The sequence below is a fragment of the Nicotiana sylvestris genome, chromosome 7 (genome assembly GCF_000393655.2).
Source record: "Nicotiana sylvestris chromosome 7, ASM39365v2, whole genome shotgun sequence".
Taxonomy (NCBI): Eukaryota; Viridiplantae; Streptophyta; class Magnoliopsida; order Solanales; family Solanaceae; genus Nicotiana; species Nicotiana sylvestris.
The window spans coordinates 38,807,568-38,825,383 of record NC_091063.1 but is presented as its reverse complement, the minus strand read 5'-3'; the positions used below and the strand labels follow the sequence as shown (position 1 = coordinate 38,825,383).

The window sequence follows — 17,816 nt, the reverse complement described above, 5'->3', positions numbered from 1 at the left end:
GTAGTTTCCCATCAATTTGGTGCTATGTTATGAGGTTTCTGATTCATGAAATAGAACACTTTTGCGCTCTTGGAAAATATATTAGATCTTGCACTTAGTAGTAAATTTTATTATAATTATATATTAAAAGACGTGTTACACTAAGGCCTAAGCAAGCATTTTACTTTTTTGTAGTCTTTCCTTTTGGTATTCGAAAGATGTTCATGTAATGAATTGTTACGCTTCACCATCCTACTCAGCTTTCACGGTCTTGCATTTTCCACTACTTTTTCATATGTCTAAATTTGTGGTGAACATGAAATAGGCGTGCATGAAGTAATTTCTATTCAAAAAAGAAGAAGAAAAAGAAACAGTTCACACTTGTTCAAATAACCATTAAAAGCTTGAGAAGTAAAACAAAACCATTTAAAGTTTGAGACAATTAAAAGAAAAGCAACAAATTTCACACGCTTTCAGGGATTGCTACACAAATAGCCGGTCAGATTTAATGTTTATTTTTTCTAACCAATATACATAGTTATACATGTATTATACATGAATCATATAAATATTATACATTCGTCGACTATTTTTTGTTTAAGAGATTAGGTGAGCCACTTTTTGGGTTAATTCTTCTTCAAAATTTGGGAAACACATAGAATAATGTTACAAAAATACCTGTGATATTTTTGTAGAAAATAACATAAGAAAATCTGGAATTTTGTTATGAGTTTCATTGCGCTGGTTTTGAATTAAGTTAGCTAGACAGTATATAGATGCATCATCAATGACATTATCCTCTCTTCCCTTTCCTATAATTTCAAGGAAAAGACAAAAGGATTTTCAAATATTTTCTAATAAACTCGTCTTATGTGAATAGTATTTTTTTTTCTTTTTTTGCTTTCTTGGTACTTGATTGGTCGGAGGTCACTCGAACTTTTAATTGGATTGTCTAGGTCGCCAAACAAATCACAAAATACAGCTAGACAAAGGGTGCTGAATTCAAGACACATGTAGTTATAATAGGATATTGTTATTATTTAGAACTTATATTGCATTATGTCATGTAGAATTTGGAGTCAAATCTACTTGCACAAGTTGAAGATATATGTTATTCCCAGCAAAATAAAATAATCATTTTCTGAAATATATATATGTATAGTGCCTTATAATGTTGACAAATATCATATTCTCTTATATAGTTTCATTTTCCAATACCAATTCAAAAGGGAAAAAAAGGTAGTTGTTATATCCTTGAGGTAGTGGCCAATGATTGCTCTTACGATACATTCCTTCTTTTTTGTTGATTGACCCCTAAAAATCTGCTGCTACCCCATATATCATGAGTCATGACTAAACAGAAGAAGAAAAAAAAGCACCGAAAAGATAATATAAAGAATTATATCTTAGCAGAATCTTAATTTAAATTTCATAAAAATTAATAACAATTATCATTCTCTTTTTTCTACCTTTTCTGGTATCACTTCTCATCTAATATAAAAGCTACAACTTGTATTACCAGAAAAAAGATACAACTTGTAAAAGAAATGAAAGGAAGCTTTCAGAAATAGCCTGATTTACCATTGGTAATTGAAAAATAGTCATAGTTCAAAAGTAATCGAAATTTAGTTACTTTTTTATATAAATACAAAATTTAAACAAAAACACCCTTAGAACTCCGGAAAAATTCCAACATAATATGCTGGAGTTCGAATCTTTTACATATGAGATTCCAGCATAATGTGTTGAAATTTCATAATGTGCTGGAGTTCCAACAAAATGTGCTTGAAGTTTATACACAGGAGCTACATAATCCCTGGAACTTACTGATGTTTCAGCTAGGGTGTTTTTGTCCAAATTTTATCTCCATATAAAATAGTGGCTATTTTTCAATAACTCTGCAAATGATGACTATTTTTTGATTACCGGTCCAAAAACTAGCTAGCCAATGCTATTTTCACTTTTTTCCATTCGTATATTTGGGCTTTAAAAGGTTAGTTGAGTCTAGATAAACCGTAGCCAGGCCGTCAATTCTGGGCTAATCTTAAAGTTGGAGGAACCCAGTCAAGAAGAACAGACACACATGTACTCAGCTGCAAGCCTGCAAGTATACAACAGAAGCCACAAATATCATGCATCCACCCCCATAAACGTTTCATCCAGTTAGATGCAGCTATAGAAAATTTAATTAAAAAAAGTTTTTATTAGCAATTTAACCAAAAAAAAACTTTAGAATTAAATAATTCGGCAAAGTAGAGATTTTCCTACTCAAGGTTTGTTTCATCAAGTGCCTCAGACATACGATTTCCAATTTCAATATACTTTTTCAGACCCCTCTCAAATTCCTCCGGGAAGAGACCTCGCACCCTAAGTAAATCTTTAAGCTCTCTTTCTCTTTGAGTATCTCCTTTTGATTGCAAGTACTTCACACAGGAAGCGAAACTATGGAAGTGCGGTTTCCACCCTGGCCGACTAGCCAAGATTGCTTTCTTCATCGTCTCGACTGCCTTCTCCATCTCGTTCTGTACACAATAACCGAGTGCTAGACGATTCCATGTGCTCCCATTAGGCTGCTTCCCACTCTCCAAGAGTTTATCTATGAGTGATATAGCCTTTTCCATATGACCCTTTTTGCAGTAAGCAGTTATCAGCAAATTTGGAATATTCACGTCAAAGTGTACCCTGTTTGCTTCCCACATGGCAAATATCTTCTCTGCGCCATCAAGATCACCCAACTTTTCTAGTCCACTTATCATACAATGATAGCTTGAATTGTTATTCTTAGTTCTTCTCTTGTATTTATCCCATACACGATACACATCTTCTTTCTTTCCCATGCTAGTATAGAGAGTAAGAAGTATGTCAACAGCAAGCGTTGCCCTTTTCCCCCTGATTTTGTGCTCGCAATACTTCAATGCCGCGGAAGCCTTTTCTATATCACCAGCTTTCAGGTATCCCTTGGCAGCAACTGTATAAGGACTCCAATCAGTCACCAGTGGATCAGCTTCCATTTTCATCAGAAGCTTCTTCATCTCCTCAACATCTGGAACAGATGCATATGCATTTAAGAGGATATTGTAGGTAATCGTGTTACCAAATATTCCCTTGTCTTCCATCTCTAGCATAAGTGAGTTGAGCTTATCAAGATCTCCCATTTTAGCATAAAGGGACATCAGGACATTGTACGCCACGGTGTTAGCATAGCCCAACTCCTTCAGCTTTTGCATGGTATCTTCTGCTTTTTTTAAGCATTTTGCATCAGCATAGACGTTCAAGAGAGCGCCATATACCTGGTAGGTTCTTAAATTATCTGGAATGCTAGCGAAATACTTCTCTGCGGCTTTCACACCATGGGCTTTTGATACCAAATCCAGTTGGACTGCAACATCTCCAGACAATACATCAAAATGCTTGGACTTGGTAATCCACTCATAAATCTGCGATGGTATAAGAGCAGAAATCAAGCATCCACTAGAGCCATTTGGTAAATTGAACCTATCCACAAGTCACAAAGAAAGAAAAAAAGTAAAATATGCAATCTGGTCTTCCTTGGTTCCCCAAAAGGTAGTGGTTTAAACAAAAATAGGGCTGATTAATACAAACTTGATGTGGGTGAATATAGGGATTTCTCTAGTTAAATCAGCACTAAACTGATTCAGTTGAAATATTTATATAAGGATTGAATATGCTAGTTACGAGGTATCTGTTACGAAGTCAAGTTGTAGAGAGGAGTTGATCATAATCAGAAAAAGAAAAAGAAAAGTCAGGTTTTATGGAGGATAATAGTTTAATTCATGTATAGTTTTGAAATCCACTTCCAGACCTGGTAAACTAATTGAATCAAATGCTCATTTTTTTCCGAAGAAGAATACAAAGGAAAAGTAGGGAAAGAGAGGACTCTTTTAGGACTGACTTTTACAACAACAACTATGCCTCAATCCCAAACAAGTTGGAGGCAGCGATATCAATCTTCACTTCTTTCTTTAAGCTCAACTCATATCATCATCATATCAAAATAAGTACAGCAACTCTACAAGAGCTCATCACTCTTCTTAGCTTAAAGTTCAAATTGATTAAAATGTGTTTGTATTTTGTTCAAACAAAGATGTGAGAAGGCACGGGAGAAAGTATTATTGATATTATTCTCTTATGTTAAACATGATACAATGAGCACTATATATATATAACATGTCCTACTCCTAATACATATGGGATTAAGGTTATTTACTACTATTTACATAACTATTCTAACACTCCCCCTCAAGGTGGTGCATATAAATCATATGTACCGAGCTTGTTACAAATGTAGTTAATACGAGGACCAATGAGGGACTTGGTGAAAATATCTGCAAGCTGATCATTCGACTTCACAAACTTTATAGCAATATCTCCCGAGAGTATCTTTTCTCTGACAATATGACAGTCAATCTCAATGTGTTTAGTTCTCTCATGGAACACTGGATTTGACGCAATATGAAGAGCAGCTTGATTATCATACACAAGTCCCATCTAACTAATCTCACCAAATTTTAACTCTTTGAGTAACTGTTTGATCCAAATTAGCTCACATGTCGCCATAGCCATTGCTCAATATTCTGCTTTTGCACTAGACCGAGCAACCACATTCTTTTTTTTTTGAGAAGATAACAAGTTTTATAAATAAGTAGAAAAACCTTTAGCATAAAGATTATGCTAAATGTTAAAGATAGTTACAATACTCTCGAAAAAAAGCAAAAATGCAAACCCAGACTTGTGGTAGTTACAAAGACCCAATAATATCCACTATAGACTCTACATCCTCCACCAGAGCTTCTTTACACCAAAAGTGAAACAAAAATATACAATTCGTCTTGATCTTCTGTTCAGTGTTAGCTCTATCTTCAAAACATCTTGAATTTCTCTCCAACCAAATTGTCCACCAAATACATGCTGGGATCAACCTCCACCAATGCTTCTGGCTCAGTAGAATACCTGGGTCATTCTAGCAAGCTAACATTTCTGCAGTTGTCCTAGGTATTGCCCATTTCACACCTTTCATACCCATGAAAAGATACCACAGCCTACTAGTTACTTTGCAATGTAAAAAGAGGTGGTTGTTTGTTTCAGTCTCTTTTCCACACAAAAAACATTTGGAACACATAAGCATTCCTCTCCTCATTAAACTGTCATGAGTTAGAACTGCCTCTTTGACTACAAGCCAACAAAAGCAAGCCACTTTAAAAGGGATTTTCACCTTCCAGATGTGCTTCCAGTGCCATGTCCCATTGTTCATGTGACCAGAGCTATTCAGGGTTCCATATGCTGACTTTACAGTATATACTCCTTCGTGGTTTCTTTCCCATATAAGTCTGTCCTCTTCTTCTGTGATGCCCTTAAGCCATCCAACAATTTATAGAATTCAATGACTCTCGTAACCTCCCAGTCATTGAGGAACCTTCTCACCCCTCGTACTCCATACCTCAGCCACAGTAGCTTGTGGCTGATGCACTATAGTGAACAAATCTGGAAAAACCTCTTTAAGAGGTCCATTACCAATCCAATCATCATTCCAGAAAGAAGTTTTATTGCCATTCCCCACTTTTGATACTAACATTGCTGATAAATCCTAGCCATAAATTTCTAATTGACTTCCATACACTTACACCATAGGGTCCAAAAGCTCCTGTTGTACACCACCTTCCATCTGCCCCATATTTTTCACAGATAACCTTCCTCCATAAAGCTTGATCCTCCAGGGAAAACCTCCATAGCCACTTCATAAGTAAACTCTTGTTATGTTGTCTCAAATTTCTGATTCCCAAACCTCCATCCCTCTTGCTTTTTAGCAAAGTGCTCCATTTTACCAAATTGTAGGCCTTCTTCTCCTTTTTCCCTTGACATATGAATTTCCTCCTTAAAGCATCCACTCTTTTCTCAACTTTTACGGGAATTGGGAAAAGAGACATCATGTAAGCAGGAAGAGCGAGCACACTATTGACTAAGTAATCCTTCCTCCCAGAGAAAGATAATTTCCTTTCCATATAGCAAGTTTCTTTTCACACCTCATTCCATAACTCTTGGGATCTATTTTTTGCTCCCAAGGGCATCCCCAAATATGTTGTTGGGAGATTTCCCACTTGACAGCCCAGCACCCCTGCCAATCTTTGAATGTTGATGACCTCATTAACTGTGTACACCTGTGACTTAATCCAGTTGACATGTAACCCTGAGACAGCTTCAAAGACAGATAAGATCAACCTCAGATGTCTAACTTGCTCTTCTTTAGCATCACAGAACACTAAAGAATCGTCCGCATAAAGCAGATGAGTAATCTCTAGATTGCTACTGACATTATTCACTGCCTTGAAACCCCTTATCAACCTCTCCTGGTTTGCCTTCTTAATCATACTATTCAGACCTTCCATTACAATTATAAAAAGGAAAGAGGACAGAGGGTCTCCTTGCCTTAGCCCTCTCTGTGAAGAAAAGAAACGCTCTGGAGAACCATTAACTAAAATGGAAAACTTAACAGTGCTGATGCAGAATCCTATCCATTTGATCCACTTCCTTCCAAAGCCCATATTCTTCAGAATTTTCAGCAAATAGTTCCAATTTATGTGGTCATATGCCGTCTCGATATCTAGTTTGCCAAGGATCCTAGGAATCTTACTTTTAACCCTGGAATCAACACATTCGTTTGCTATTAGGGCTGCATCCATGATCTGCCTACCTTTGATAAAAGTCATTTGTTGAGTGTCAACCAGTTTGTGAATTACTGTCTTCAATCTCTCTGTCTGCATCTATGATCGAGCAACCACATTCTGTTTCTTGCTCTTCCAACATACCAAATTTTCTCCTACTAAGACACAATATCCAGAAGTAGAATGTTTATCAGAAGGTAATCCTGCCCAATCAGCATCTGAGTATCCAACGATCTGCTCATGGCCTCGATCCTCAAGCAATAAACCTTTGCCTGGAGTTGATTTTATATACTGAAGAATGCGAAAAACTGCATCCCAATGACTATCACACGGAGAATCCATAAACTGGCTCACTACACTCACAGGAAAGGAAATATCAGGTCTTGTCCCTATAAGGTAATTTAATTTACCAACCAACCGCCTATATCTTGCAGGATCGCTAAGAGGCTCCCCTGTCCTGGCAGAAGTTTAGAATTCGGATCCATCGGAGTGTCAACAGGTCTACAACCTGTCATTCCTGTCTCCTCAAGAATATTTAAGGCATACTTCCGTTGTGAGATTACAATACCTGAGCTAGACTGAGCGACCTCAATACCCAGAAAATATTTTAGTTTGCCTAGATCCTTAGTCTGAAAGTGTTGAAAGAGATGTTGCTTCAATTTAGTAATACCGCCTTGGTCATTGCCGGTAATAACAATGTCGTCAACATAGACCACCAGATAAATACAGAGACTCGAAACAGAATGCCGATAGAATATAGAGTGATCAGCTTCACTCTGAGTCATGCCAAATTCCTGGATAACTGTGCTGAGCTTACCAAACCAGGCTCGAGGAGACTGCTTTAGACTATAAAGTGACCAGCGCAAGCGACATACAAGGCCACAAAACTCCCCATGAGCAACAAACCCAGGTGGTTACTCCATGTAAACTTCATTGTCACCGTGCAAAAAAACATTCTTAATGTCCAGCTGATAGAGGGGCCAATGGCGAACAACAGCCATGGATAAAAAAAGGCGAACGGATGCTATCTTAGCCACGGGAGAGAAGGTATCACTGTAATCGAGCCCAAATATCTGAGTATATCCCTTGGCAACAAGACGAGCCTTAAGACAATCAACCTTACCATCCGGACCAACCTTGACTGCATACACCCAACGACAACCAACAGTAGAGTTACCTGAAGGAAGAGGGACGAGCTCCCAAGTACCACTCGTATGTAAAGCATACATCTCGTCAATCATAGTCTGTCGCCATCATGGATGAGACAATGCTTCACCTGTAGACTTAGGGATGAAAACAGAGGACAAAGAAGATAGAAAAGCATAATAGGGTGATAACAAACGATGATAACTTAAACCGACATAATGGGGATTAGGATTAAGAGTGGTCCGTATACCTTTCCGAAGTGCAATCGGTGTACTAGGAAGAGACAAGTCCGCAGTAGGAGCAGGGTCAGGTGCAAGACGTGAATCAGCTGGGCCTGATGTTGGGTGCGGACGACGATGATATGTCAAGAGTGGTGTTCCTGTGGCGGAGAGTCTAGGAGGAGCCACACTAGACTCCCCAACGGTTGGAATGGGTAAAACTTCTGTGGCGGAAGGTGAAGGAGGAGCTATAGTAGACTCCTTAAAGGTCGGTATAAGTAAGACCTCAGATATATCAAGGTGGCCAGAATGGTCAGAAGAGGTAAAGAAAGGTTTAGACTCAAAAAATATGATGTTAGAGGACATAAAGTACTTACGAAGATCAGGTGAGTAACAACGATATCCCTTCTGAACACGAGAATAACCAAGGAAGACACACTTGAGAGCACGAGGAACTAACTTATCTTTCCCAGGAGCTAAGTTATGAACGAAACAAGTGCTCTGTAAGGCCCCGTGAATTTCCTACTCAGAACCCCGAATCCCGTGGTGCCAAGTTAGGAGCATGTGTTAGGATTCATAAAAATTCTTCGCGGTGAGCTTGCGAGCCGCGGTTCGGACCCCTTTGGATTGAACAATGCATTAAAAAGTCAAAAAATAATGTTTTCCAGAGAAATGCGATTTTGCAGTCGAGAATGCGGTCGCATATCAGGTATGTGGACCGCATAGGGGGCATAGTCACCGCAAAATGAGTCAATGTGTTAGTCAACTTTGAGGTTAAATATGCGGTCTATTATGCGATCACATAACCGATATGCGGACCGCATAGTCGTCGCATAATTTCCTTAGGATTTTGTAAGGAGCAGTTCTGCAGTGCATTATGCGACCCCAGAACGGGTATGCGGACCGCATTTCTACCGCATACCCAGACAGGATGTTCAATTTTTGGGAGCACTTTTGCGGTCCATTCTGCGGGCCGCATTTCCACTTTGCGATCGCAAATGCGATCGCAAACCTGACTCGGGGCTCCAATTTTCTAAATTTTAAACCCGACCCCTTATCGATATATTCGGTGTTATAGCTCATTTTGAGCATATTTTCTGATACTTTTAGAGAGAGAGGGGGGGTCTTAGAGAGGGAAGTGCTTCCCATCAAATTACTCCATGAAACCTTGCCAAATCTTTGATGATAATCAAGTGAGGGTACCTAAATCTTCATCCCAAGAGGTAAGACTTCATTACCTGAGCTCTTATTCCTATGCTTAGCAATAAGGGATCACTAGTGAAGTAATTCATGGGTATAAGAATAAATTTCTAGCAGTGAACTAAAAAGAAAGCAATTGGGGTATAAAATGATAGAAATTTCTCTCAAAAGGGCCTAAGATCACAATGCACCTTTAGTGTTTGATAGTATGCTCAAAACAAGTTAGAATCTCAATCTCGTCTCTAATTCTCGGTTTAATTTGTAATTTTTACACAATAGATCGAAGTGCTAAAAGTTCCGAAATTTTGTAAGGAATAAGGAAAGCTTTATTGAGGTATGTATGGCTAAAACCTCGTCTTTTAGAAATTGAGCTTCATCGTTGGTTGTGTGAGTACGGTAAGATTAAATTGAATTGTTGTATTGATTGCTATTTCACTTGACTTGGTGTTGCAACCTTATATGCGTGGAAATTGTGTCTCAAATTGATCAACGTGCTATTCTTGATAATTTGAAAAGGTGCAAGGACTATGAATCATGTATTGAAATGCTTAGACCTTAGATTGAAATTGAAGTGCGTTGTTGTGCCATTTACATGAAGTCTCGTCTACGCCTACAACCTTGTTTGCTCTTGTGTGTCATACTCTCTTGAATTACAAACCTAATGTTGAAAATGGGAACAATGTGAAACGTGAATTGTGGAATGTAAAAATTGTGACCCCAAGTGCCAGTAAACTAATACATGTGTAACCAAAGATTGGAGTGAGATGAATAATGGAAAATGGTAACGCCTCGGTAAGGCGGCCTAGCCGATCAGGCCGTGATCGGACGCCATGACATATACACATGGCGGTTATGCATTGATGATTGAAACTGGAAAGTGTCAATAGAATATTGGTAACGTCTCCGGGAAATGGCCTAGCCGATCGGGTCGAGATCGGACTCCGCTCAAGATAGTGGTGGTAACGTGAATGATGTGGAACAATATGAAATGCCCAACTAAAGGCTATGGAAACATGATGTGAAGGTTGTGTAATTCTTTCATGTTGATAATGTTGTGATCGTTTAAAGCTTTGGAGTGATACCTGTGATTTCCTTATTTGTGTATGAAAGTTCTTTCTAATTTGATGGTGTTTAGTTATACATACTAGTGCTATTCGATGGCATTAATGTCCCTTTTGCCGGGAGCGCTACATTTTTTTTAAATGAATATTGGTGGCTCCATAGCGGATAGTGTCGGTCGTGTGTAGCGAAGCATCCCTTTTCTCAAGATCTTGGTGAGCCCCTTTCTCCTTCAAGGGGCTATATTGTATATCTTGGTGTTGTGGACGTTCACTTTTGAGGTATAGCCGGGGCCTTGTTGCCGGCGTTGTCAAACTCATCTTTTGTATCCTAGAGGCTCCGTAGACATGTGTGGGTTATGTACAGGGGTTGGATGGGTCTACAAACCATGTTGTAATTCTAAACTTATGTTGCCTATAAATTGTAACTCTACGGGGATCTTGGAAACTAACTCATCTACGGTTTAATGTGGTGTTTAAAATGAACTATCAATGTAGAATGTGTTGTCTTTCCCCGTCTAAATGGATAAACAAAACTATGGTTTCTTTATTCATATCGAGGTGGGTAGGAAGTGTATGATAAGACTTGCTTAGTTGGGTTCGCTCGATTGAACGCCGGTTGCGCCTCCCGAGGTTGGGGCGTGACATGCTCCCAAAAACACGAGAGGGAACAAAGTATAAGGGTGACTGGGGAAACAATATTGCATACGAAATCTGATTCTGGATGGGAGATGAAGGCATCCGATTAACCAAATAACAAGTTGTGAGAACTACATCGCCCCAAAAACTCAACGGAACATGAGATTCAATGAGAAGTGTGCGAGCAGTCTCAATAAATTGCCTATTCTTTCTCTCTGCAACCCCATTTTGCCGAGGGATATAAGGACAAGACGTCTGATTAATAATTCCTTGAGAAGTCATAAACTGCTAAAATTGAGAGGATAAATATTCTAAGGCATTATCACTGCGAAAAGTGCGAATAGAAACACCAAATTGATTTTTAATTTCAGCACAAAAATTCTGGAATATAGAAAACAACTCAGAACGATCTTTCGTTAAGAAAATCCAAGTACATCTTGAATGATCATCAATGAAACTAACAAAATATCGAAATCCCAAGATTGAACTGACTCTACTAGGACCCCATATATCATAATGAACTAAAGAAAAAATAGACTCTGCATGACTCTCAATACTATGAGGAAAGGAGGCTCGGGTATGTTTCCCGAGCTAACATGACTCACACTCTAATGTAGATAAACTAGGCAAACTAGGCACCATCTTCTGAAGCTTGGATAAGCTTGGATGTCCTAAACGTCTGTGAATTAGGTCTGGAGGATCTGTAACTAGACATGCCTTGGAGGAAGTGAGTGAGTCAAGGTAGTAAAGACCTTCTGATTCAAGTCCTGTTCCAATCGTCTGTCCCGTACTGTGGTCCTGCATAATAAAAGAATCATCAATAAAATATATGCCACAATGGGGAGAGGTGATCAGGCAGGACATGGTACGACTGCAGATTTCTGAGGACATGGCCCTTGATAGGAAGGTTTGGAGGTCAAGCATTAGGGTTGTAGGTTAGGGGGTAGTAGAGCTTTGCGTACTTCATACCGGGGGTGAGGCGGGGTTGGATTAGGATTGATCTTAGATAGCTTGCAGTTTATGTTGAATCCACACTATCCTTACTATTTATCTTAGCCACGGGCCTTAGTTACTGGTTACTGTTATTGCATGTCATTTATCTTTTGGTTGTTATGCTTATGTTACTATTATGGTTTCTACTGGAGTTACTAATGAATTGTCTCCTTCTCTTTTTCTTTTTCTGAGCCGAGGGTCTATCGGAAACAGCTTCTATGCCCTATCAGGGTAGAGGTAAGGTCTGCATACACATTACCCTCCCAAGACCCCACTTTGTGGGATTTTACTGGGTAGTTGTTGTTGTAATGGAGGGCACGAGTCAAACGACTAACAAATGCAAGATTAAAAGGACAGGTAGGGACATAAAGAACGGAATCTAGAGTGACAGAGGGTAGGGGATTCGCTTGTCCAACTCCTTTTGCTTTAGTTTGAGACCCATTGGCTAAAGTAACAGTGGGAAGAGATTGTGAAAACGCAATATTTGACAAAAGGGATTTATTACCAGAAATATGATCAGAAGCGGCTGAGTCCACAACCCATTGTCCAAGAGTACTAAACTGGGAAACACAAGCAAAAGAATTACCAGCAACAGAAGTATCAGTTTGAGCAACAAAGGCTACTTGTGGAGATGTCTGCTTACTTGCTCGATATTGAAGGAACTCATTATACTCCCCTTCAGATAAAGAAAATCCCTGGTTACATGTATCCTCGGTCTGAGCAACATAAGCATTTTTGGGTGGTTGACCATGTAAAGAATAGCATACGTCACGAGTGTGTCCAAGTTTATGACAATAAGAGCACTTGGGTCTAGATCTTCCAAAACGACCTCCTCCTCGTCTATTCTCCATAGTATGAGATGCTCGATTGCCCACTGCCTAGGATGTGAGAACAGATGAGTCAAGTGTTTGTGATAAGATCACTGGGTGACTTGGTGCTGCAGCAAGGCGAAGTAATCGAGAAAATAATTCATCAACTGTGGGGACAGTCGGACTAGCCAAAATCTGATCGCATACTGAGTCAAGATCATTAGGAAGCCCAGCAAGAGTAAGAACTAGAAACATCTTTTGTCGCTGCTCTTGCTGCTTTGCTACACTCGCAGAAACTGGCATCAACTTCTCAAATTCCTCCATGACTGCCTGTACTTGTCCCAAGTAAGTAGACATATCTAATTCATGTTTCTTTAAATTTGTCATCCGCGATATCACATCATAGAAACGAGATATGTCATTAGTGTATAAAGTGTGAGCCTTTTCCCAAACCAAATAACATGTCTGGAATGGACAAAACAAGGGCATTAACTTGGAAACAATAGATCGCCAAAGAATACTGCATCATTGAGCACCGATCTTCTCCCAAAGTGCTTTGGCCTTTTCATCTCCTTTACTAGACTTTGTGATTAGATGATCTTGAACACCTTGACCTTTACACCACAACTCGACAGATGAAGCCCAAACTAAGTAGTTTGAACTTCCCATTAAAGGTTCTGAGGTAATCATAACACCGGAACTGCCAGAACCCGGGTTTTTAGACCCGAAGGCATCGACTCCTAAAGACATCGTTGGATTGAAGTGAGGCCTATAAAATTATCACCAAATAACAAAAAGAATCAACTGAAAACTCGCTGAAACAGATGAAGGAAACACTATTTTTGCCGGAAAATTACTGTAGTTGCCGGAAAAAATCAGTGTAGTCGCTAGAAAAACTCAAAGTGGTCGGAATTAAAAAATAAAATTATGGGTAGGCTCGGAATTTGAGGGCGATCCAACTACTCTGAAGGAATTTCGTCAAAAAGTGCCCGAAAAGTGCCTCACATCGGATTGCCGGAGAAATTCTTCTGGTGGTGCGTGGGGGCGCGTGCAGCCTTTTCTGCCGGAGATTTTTTAATGGGTTGGTCGTCGAGCTCTGATCTACTTTCCGGTGGTGTTGGTTTTTTGCACAACACTGACGGATAGTATGATTCTTGCAGACATACCTATTTTTACTGGAAAAAAAGGGCTTCCGGTTGACTGTTTTCTCTTCCCGGAGTCGCTGGAATTTATGCACAGCTATACATTTCTCACGGTTGCTCTGATACCATGTGAGAAGGCACGGGAGAAAATATTATTGATATTATTCTCTTATGTTAAACATGATACAATGAGCCCTATATATATATATAACATGTCCTACTCCTAATACATATCGGATTAAGGATATTTACTACTATTTACATAACTATTCTAACAAAAGAAAACATTCACAATATATTTTTTTAATAACAATAGTAATTGTTAAGATGCACACTATTTATGAAAAAAAAGCATAGATTGTTCTATATGGATTAATGGATAGATATTTGTATTCAATGCTAGTGGTACATTGATATGCATGACTTTGTATGTCTCGATATCAAAAAGACTATTTATTATTTATATAGATGTAAATAAGTATCATTTTGAATGCTGAGAAAATCTCCATATGGTCCTCATATAAGTATCAGATAGAAAACCCATGCAATATAACTTAACCCATCGGCAAATATATGTAAGAAATAGAGATACCATACATTCTACAAAACAAAATCTGCTTACATGCAGAGAATGCTATATATGTTTATGTTGGCAGGTTGAGAACCTACTGATGTCAAAGACCCACCTCTTTATTTCCCTATATATCAACATATAATGTTAAACTTTTTAGAGTAGCAACACATTTTATTAACAAACTTATGCACACACGTTTTCCACTTTATTTTTATGGCATGTCGATATGCCATACGTGGTAATCTTACTGAGGTTTCACATGTAGTATGCCCATAAGCAATAATATTTTGTCTCAACACAAATGTGCCATTTTGAATTTACCAAAACCAAGATACCTTCCTTCATATTTGGTATGTTTGAATAGGTATACTAGTTGGGTTAAGGTCTACTCATGAACTCTCAAGTGGCATCCAGGATAACACACATTTCTATATTTTGTTTTAAAAAAATTGCAACTATAATTAAGAACCTACAAGATGTTTAGATGCATGGATAGAAAGACTTTTTCTATTGAAGGCAACATGTCTGGAAAGATACAATAATATGGGCAGAAAACATGACAATTCACATGAAAACCCGCTTCTTTCTCACAACTACGAAAACTACAACAACCTCCGTGAACAGACGCTTTGTCAGTTCATTTTTTATATAACTTCAATTCAATAATTAAGAAAAAAGGTTAAAAAGGCTGAAGAAGCACCATTGGTGATTAAATCTAAGTATATGCCTTGGAGGCATTCAATGGAAAAATAATATTCATCCATCAGGGAAAAAAGGGACAATGAAATAACTTCGTCCAAAAAATACAAATCCCACCCTTGAAATTCGGGAAATGGTTGGACTATAGCTATTATTTGTTCACATATATTATCAAAAAGATCGTCGAATGGATCCGTAGTCTGCTCAAAACTCGGTAGCACGGGGAGTGTGCTTCCACGGAGTATGGTTCAACCCGGGCTAGCTATGGAACAGGCTTGTGAACTAGGGACTCCGTTTCGGGATCTTCATCGACTGGATAAAGAGTTTCCACTGATGGGGAGGTTCTTTAACTGGCTAATTGACTTAGTGAATCGGCTCTGACGCTCTCTGCGTCCGTGGGATCAACTCCACCTTAGAGATCTTCCAGATCCGCAACTACAAGCTCTCGAGTGGGAACAGGATCTCCTACTGCTGATAGGTATGCAATCGAAGAATCTGGCGAGATATGGAGAGGATATGCTCGAACCGGACCGCATCTCCATTTGCACATGGATAATGTGCTGCCCCTTTCTTTTCTTCCAAACTCGGTCGAATACGTCGTTAACCTTTGTGGTGGATCGACGAGAGTGCGCCTAGCCAGGAGTGTGGTTGGTGTCACCTCCCGTGCGCTAGCTCTGCCTTTGCCGGATCTTTATTCGCCCACTCCTTCACAGAGCGATGACTAAGAGCCGGGAATTCAGAATTCTCTTAGTAGAGCCTGAAAGTAGCCCTTGGATCGATTCCTACCACGGACGGGTATACATTTCATCCATATCGCCGGCCTCACATGGACGGAGATGCTTATGTTTATCATATCACGGCTTCCTAAGATGCTAACACAGGGGCTACTATTGCTACGGGAGCTTATTGGTGGAGCAAGAAGAGCGGAGATGGAGATATAGGCTAGCTAAATGCCCTCAAATCCGTCTACGAAAACGTGCTGGTACACGACAAGTAAGTACAGCTAACCTAAAACGAGGTGCTTTCTCGGGCTCGGGAATGAGTGGTGAACCAGGAATCGACCCTATGAATAGCTCCTTCCCCTACTCGGGCAAGCAACAGACCTTTTTTAACAACCTCTTATGATTGATTCACTTCCTCCAGCATTGGCTTCCTTCTTACCTATGATATCCCCAAGAGCTAATTCGATAGCAGTTGCATCGGAGCTAGCTTGGAAAGAGAGGAGGCATCCTTATCTGAGCCGATCGTTAGCCTATTTCTTCTTCTCGAGTGAAGTAGCTTACTCTTGCTCTGTGCGCTAGGGAGTCAGACTATGCTTAGTTCTCATTTATGTTTGCGCTGTGTGAGTTCTAGCTAGGAAGCAAGCGCCGCAAAGGGTTGACAGGGCAGCTCGGCTGGTAAAAAAGGAGATGGTACCGAAGCGGGAGGCTCGTAGACGCTACTAGTGCAATGACTAGTCTAATCTCTTTTCTCTACGTGAACTTTTTCTTATGTAAACCCGGTGTGTTATCTAAGTCTTTTAACTAGTCCAATGGAAATCTCCTCTATTGCAGCAAAAGTAAAAAAAAGGGTACTCGCGCTGCAGCTTGCTTACCTAAAATGAAAATCCTTACTAGCCGAAGTAAGGGACTTTCTTACTAGAGAGGAAAAAAAAGCAAGAAGCAGTTTTCGTTCGATCGACGGAATCAATCGTACTTTCACTGCTGTGGACCGGCTTTCATAAAGCACCTTTGGGCAGCAGCAACTATTGGGATCCAATTTCGAGATCAATTCGACAATGAAACTCTTTAAGCAATGATCTTATCTATGTCATTTCTCTTGACGCGATACAAAAGACGACTTTCGAGAGTCACTTAGCCCCTTGACCTCTTCTCTCAAAAAAGACGCTGTGCGGGCAAGTCGATCAAAGTCAGAGAGTAGCAAGTGCTGGCTTGGGGCTCAGAGCTCCTTAAGCTTGGGTTCGCTTCGGGCTTGCGTTCGACCTTGGCTTCGGGGTTGGCTCCTAGGCCCAGCTAACAATAAACTACAACACCAGATCTCCAGCGGATAATACCCTAAATGAAAGACTGGTGATTCGTCGATACCAAGGTTGAGGCTCCTTTACAAGCTCAAGAGAAGAACAAGAGGAATCCTAGCTTCATAACATAGGAACAAGAGCTACAAGAGCGGGTTACTAAACCATTCGAGAATAAGCAAATGGCCGGCCACCTTTTACGTTAGAAGAGCAAAAGGCCCAGGGCATAGCAGGATGAACCAATGTGAATGAGTGTAAGCTTCGTTGCCCGAACACGATTGGTGCTGACCACACTAGGTGCTACCGTGGTAGCAAGAGAGGTCAGGCGGTGACAATTGAGAGGTTGTCACTGAGCATTCCTAGTCACACGGGAAAAGAGGTCAAATGGCAAGGCCATACGCCCGTTTGGCTCCTCGCGGAGTATAGCTCACATCCAAACATCTGATTGGGGAACGGGGCAACGCCCATGAAGCTCCGGCGGAAAGGGAAGGCCTGCCAGGCCGTATGCCCATGGGTGCAGGATTCTTCGAAAAAGCGCGGGCTGACTCGGAGACCTGGGACCTTGGCTTAGTAATGAATGAAGGGAAGCTCTTCGAGCTTTCTCCGCCAGCGGCTTATGTAGTGGTCGGCCTTATAAAGCTCGCTAAGCCTCGCTTCCCTCTCCC

General features: G+C 40.0%; 1 protein-coding gene across 2 annotated transcripts in view; it reads right to left on the bottom strand.

The window, feature by feature from the left end:
• Positions 1-1,517: 1,517 nt before the first annotated feature.
• The window catches only part of LOC104247770 (pentatricopeptide repeat-containing protein At2g20710, mitochondrial), a 34,451-nt gene continuing 18,152 nt past the window's right edge, over positions 1,518-17,816 (bottom strand). The window contains exons 2-3 of one of the 2 annotated variants that reach the window (XM_070150665.1): positions 2,248-3,474; positions 1,518-2,080 (exon numbers count right to left, since the gene is read on the bottom strand). In XM_070150665.1, the coding sequence (XP_070006766.1) occupies positions 2,044-2,080; positions 2,248-3,474 (1,264 nt within the window). In that variant the 3' untranslated portion in view covers positions 1,518-2,043. The remainder of the gene's footprint in view (positions 2,081-2,247; positions 3,475-17,816) is intronic. The other variant, XM_070150664.1, reaches the window with a different exon arrangement.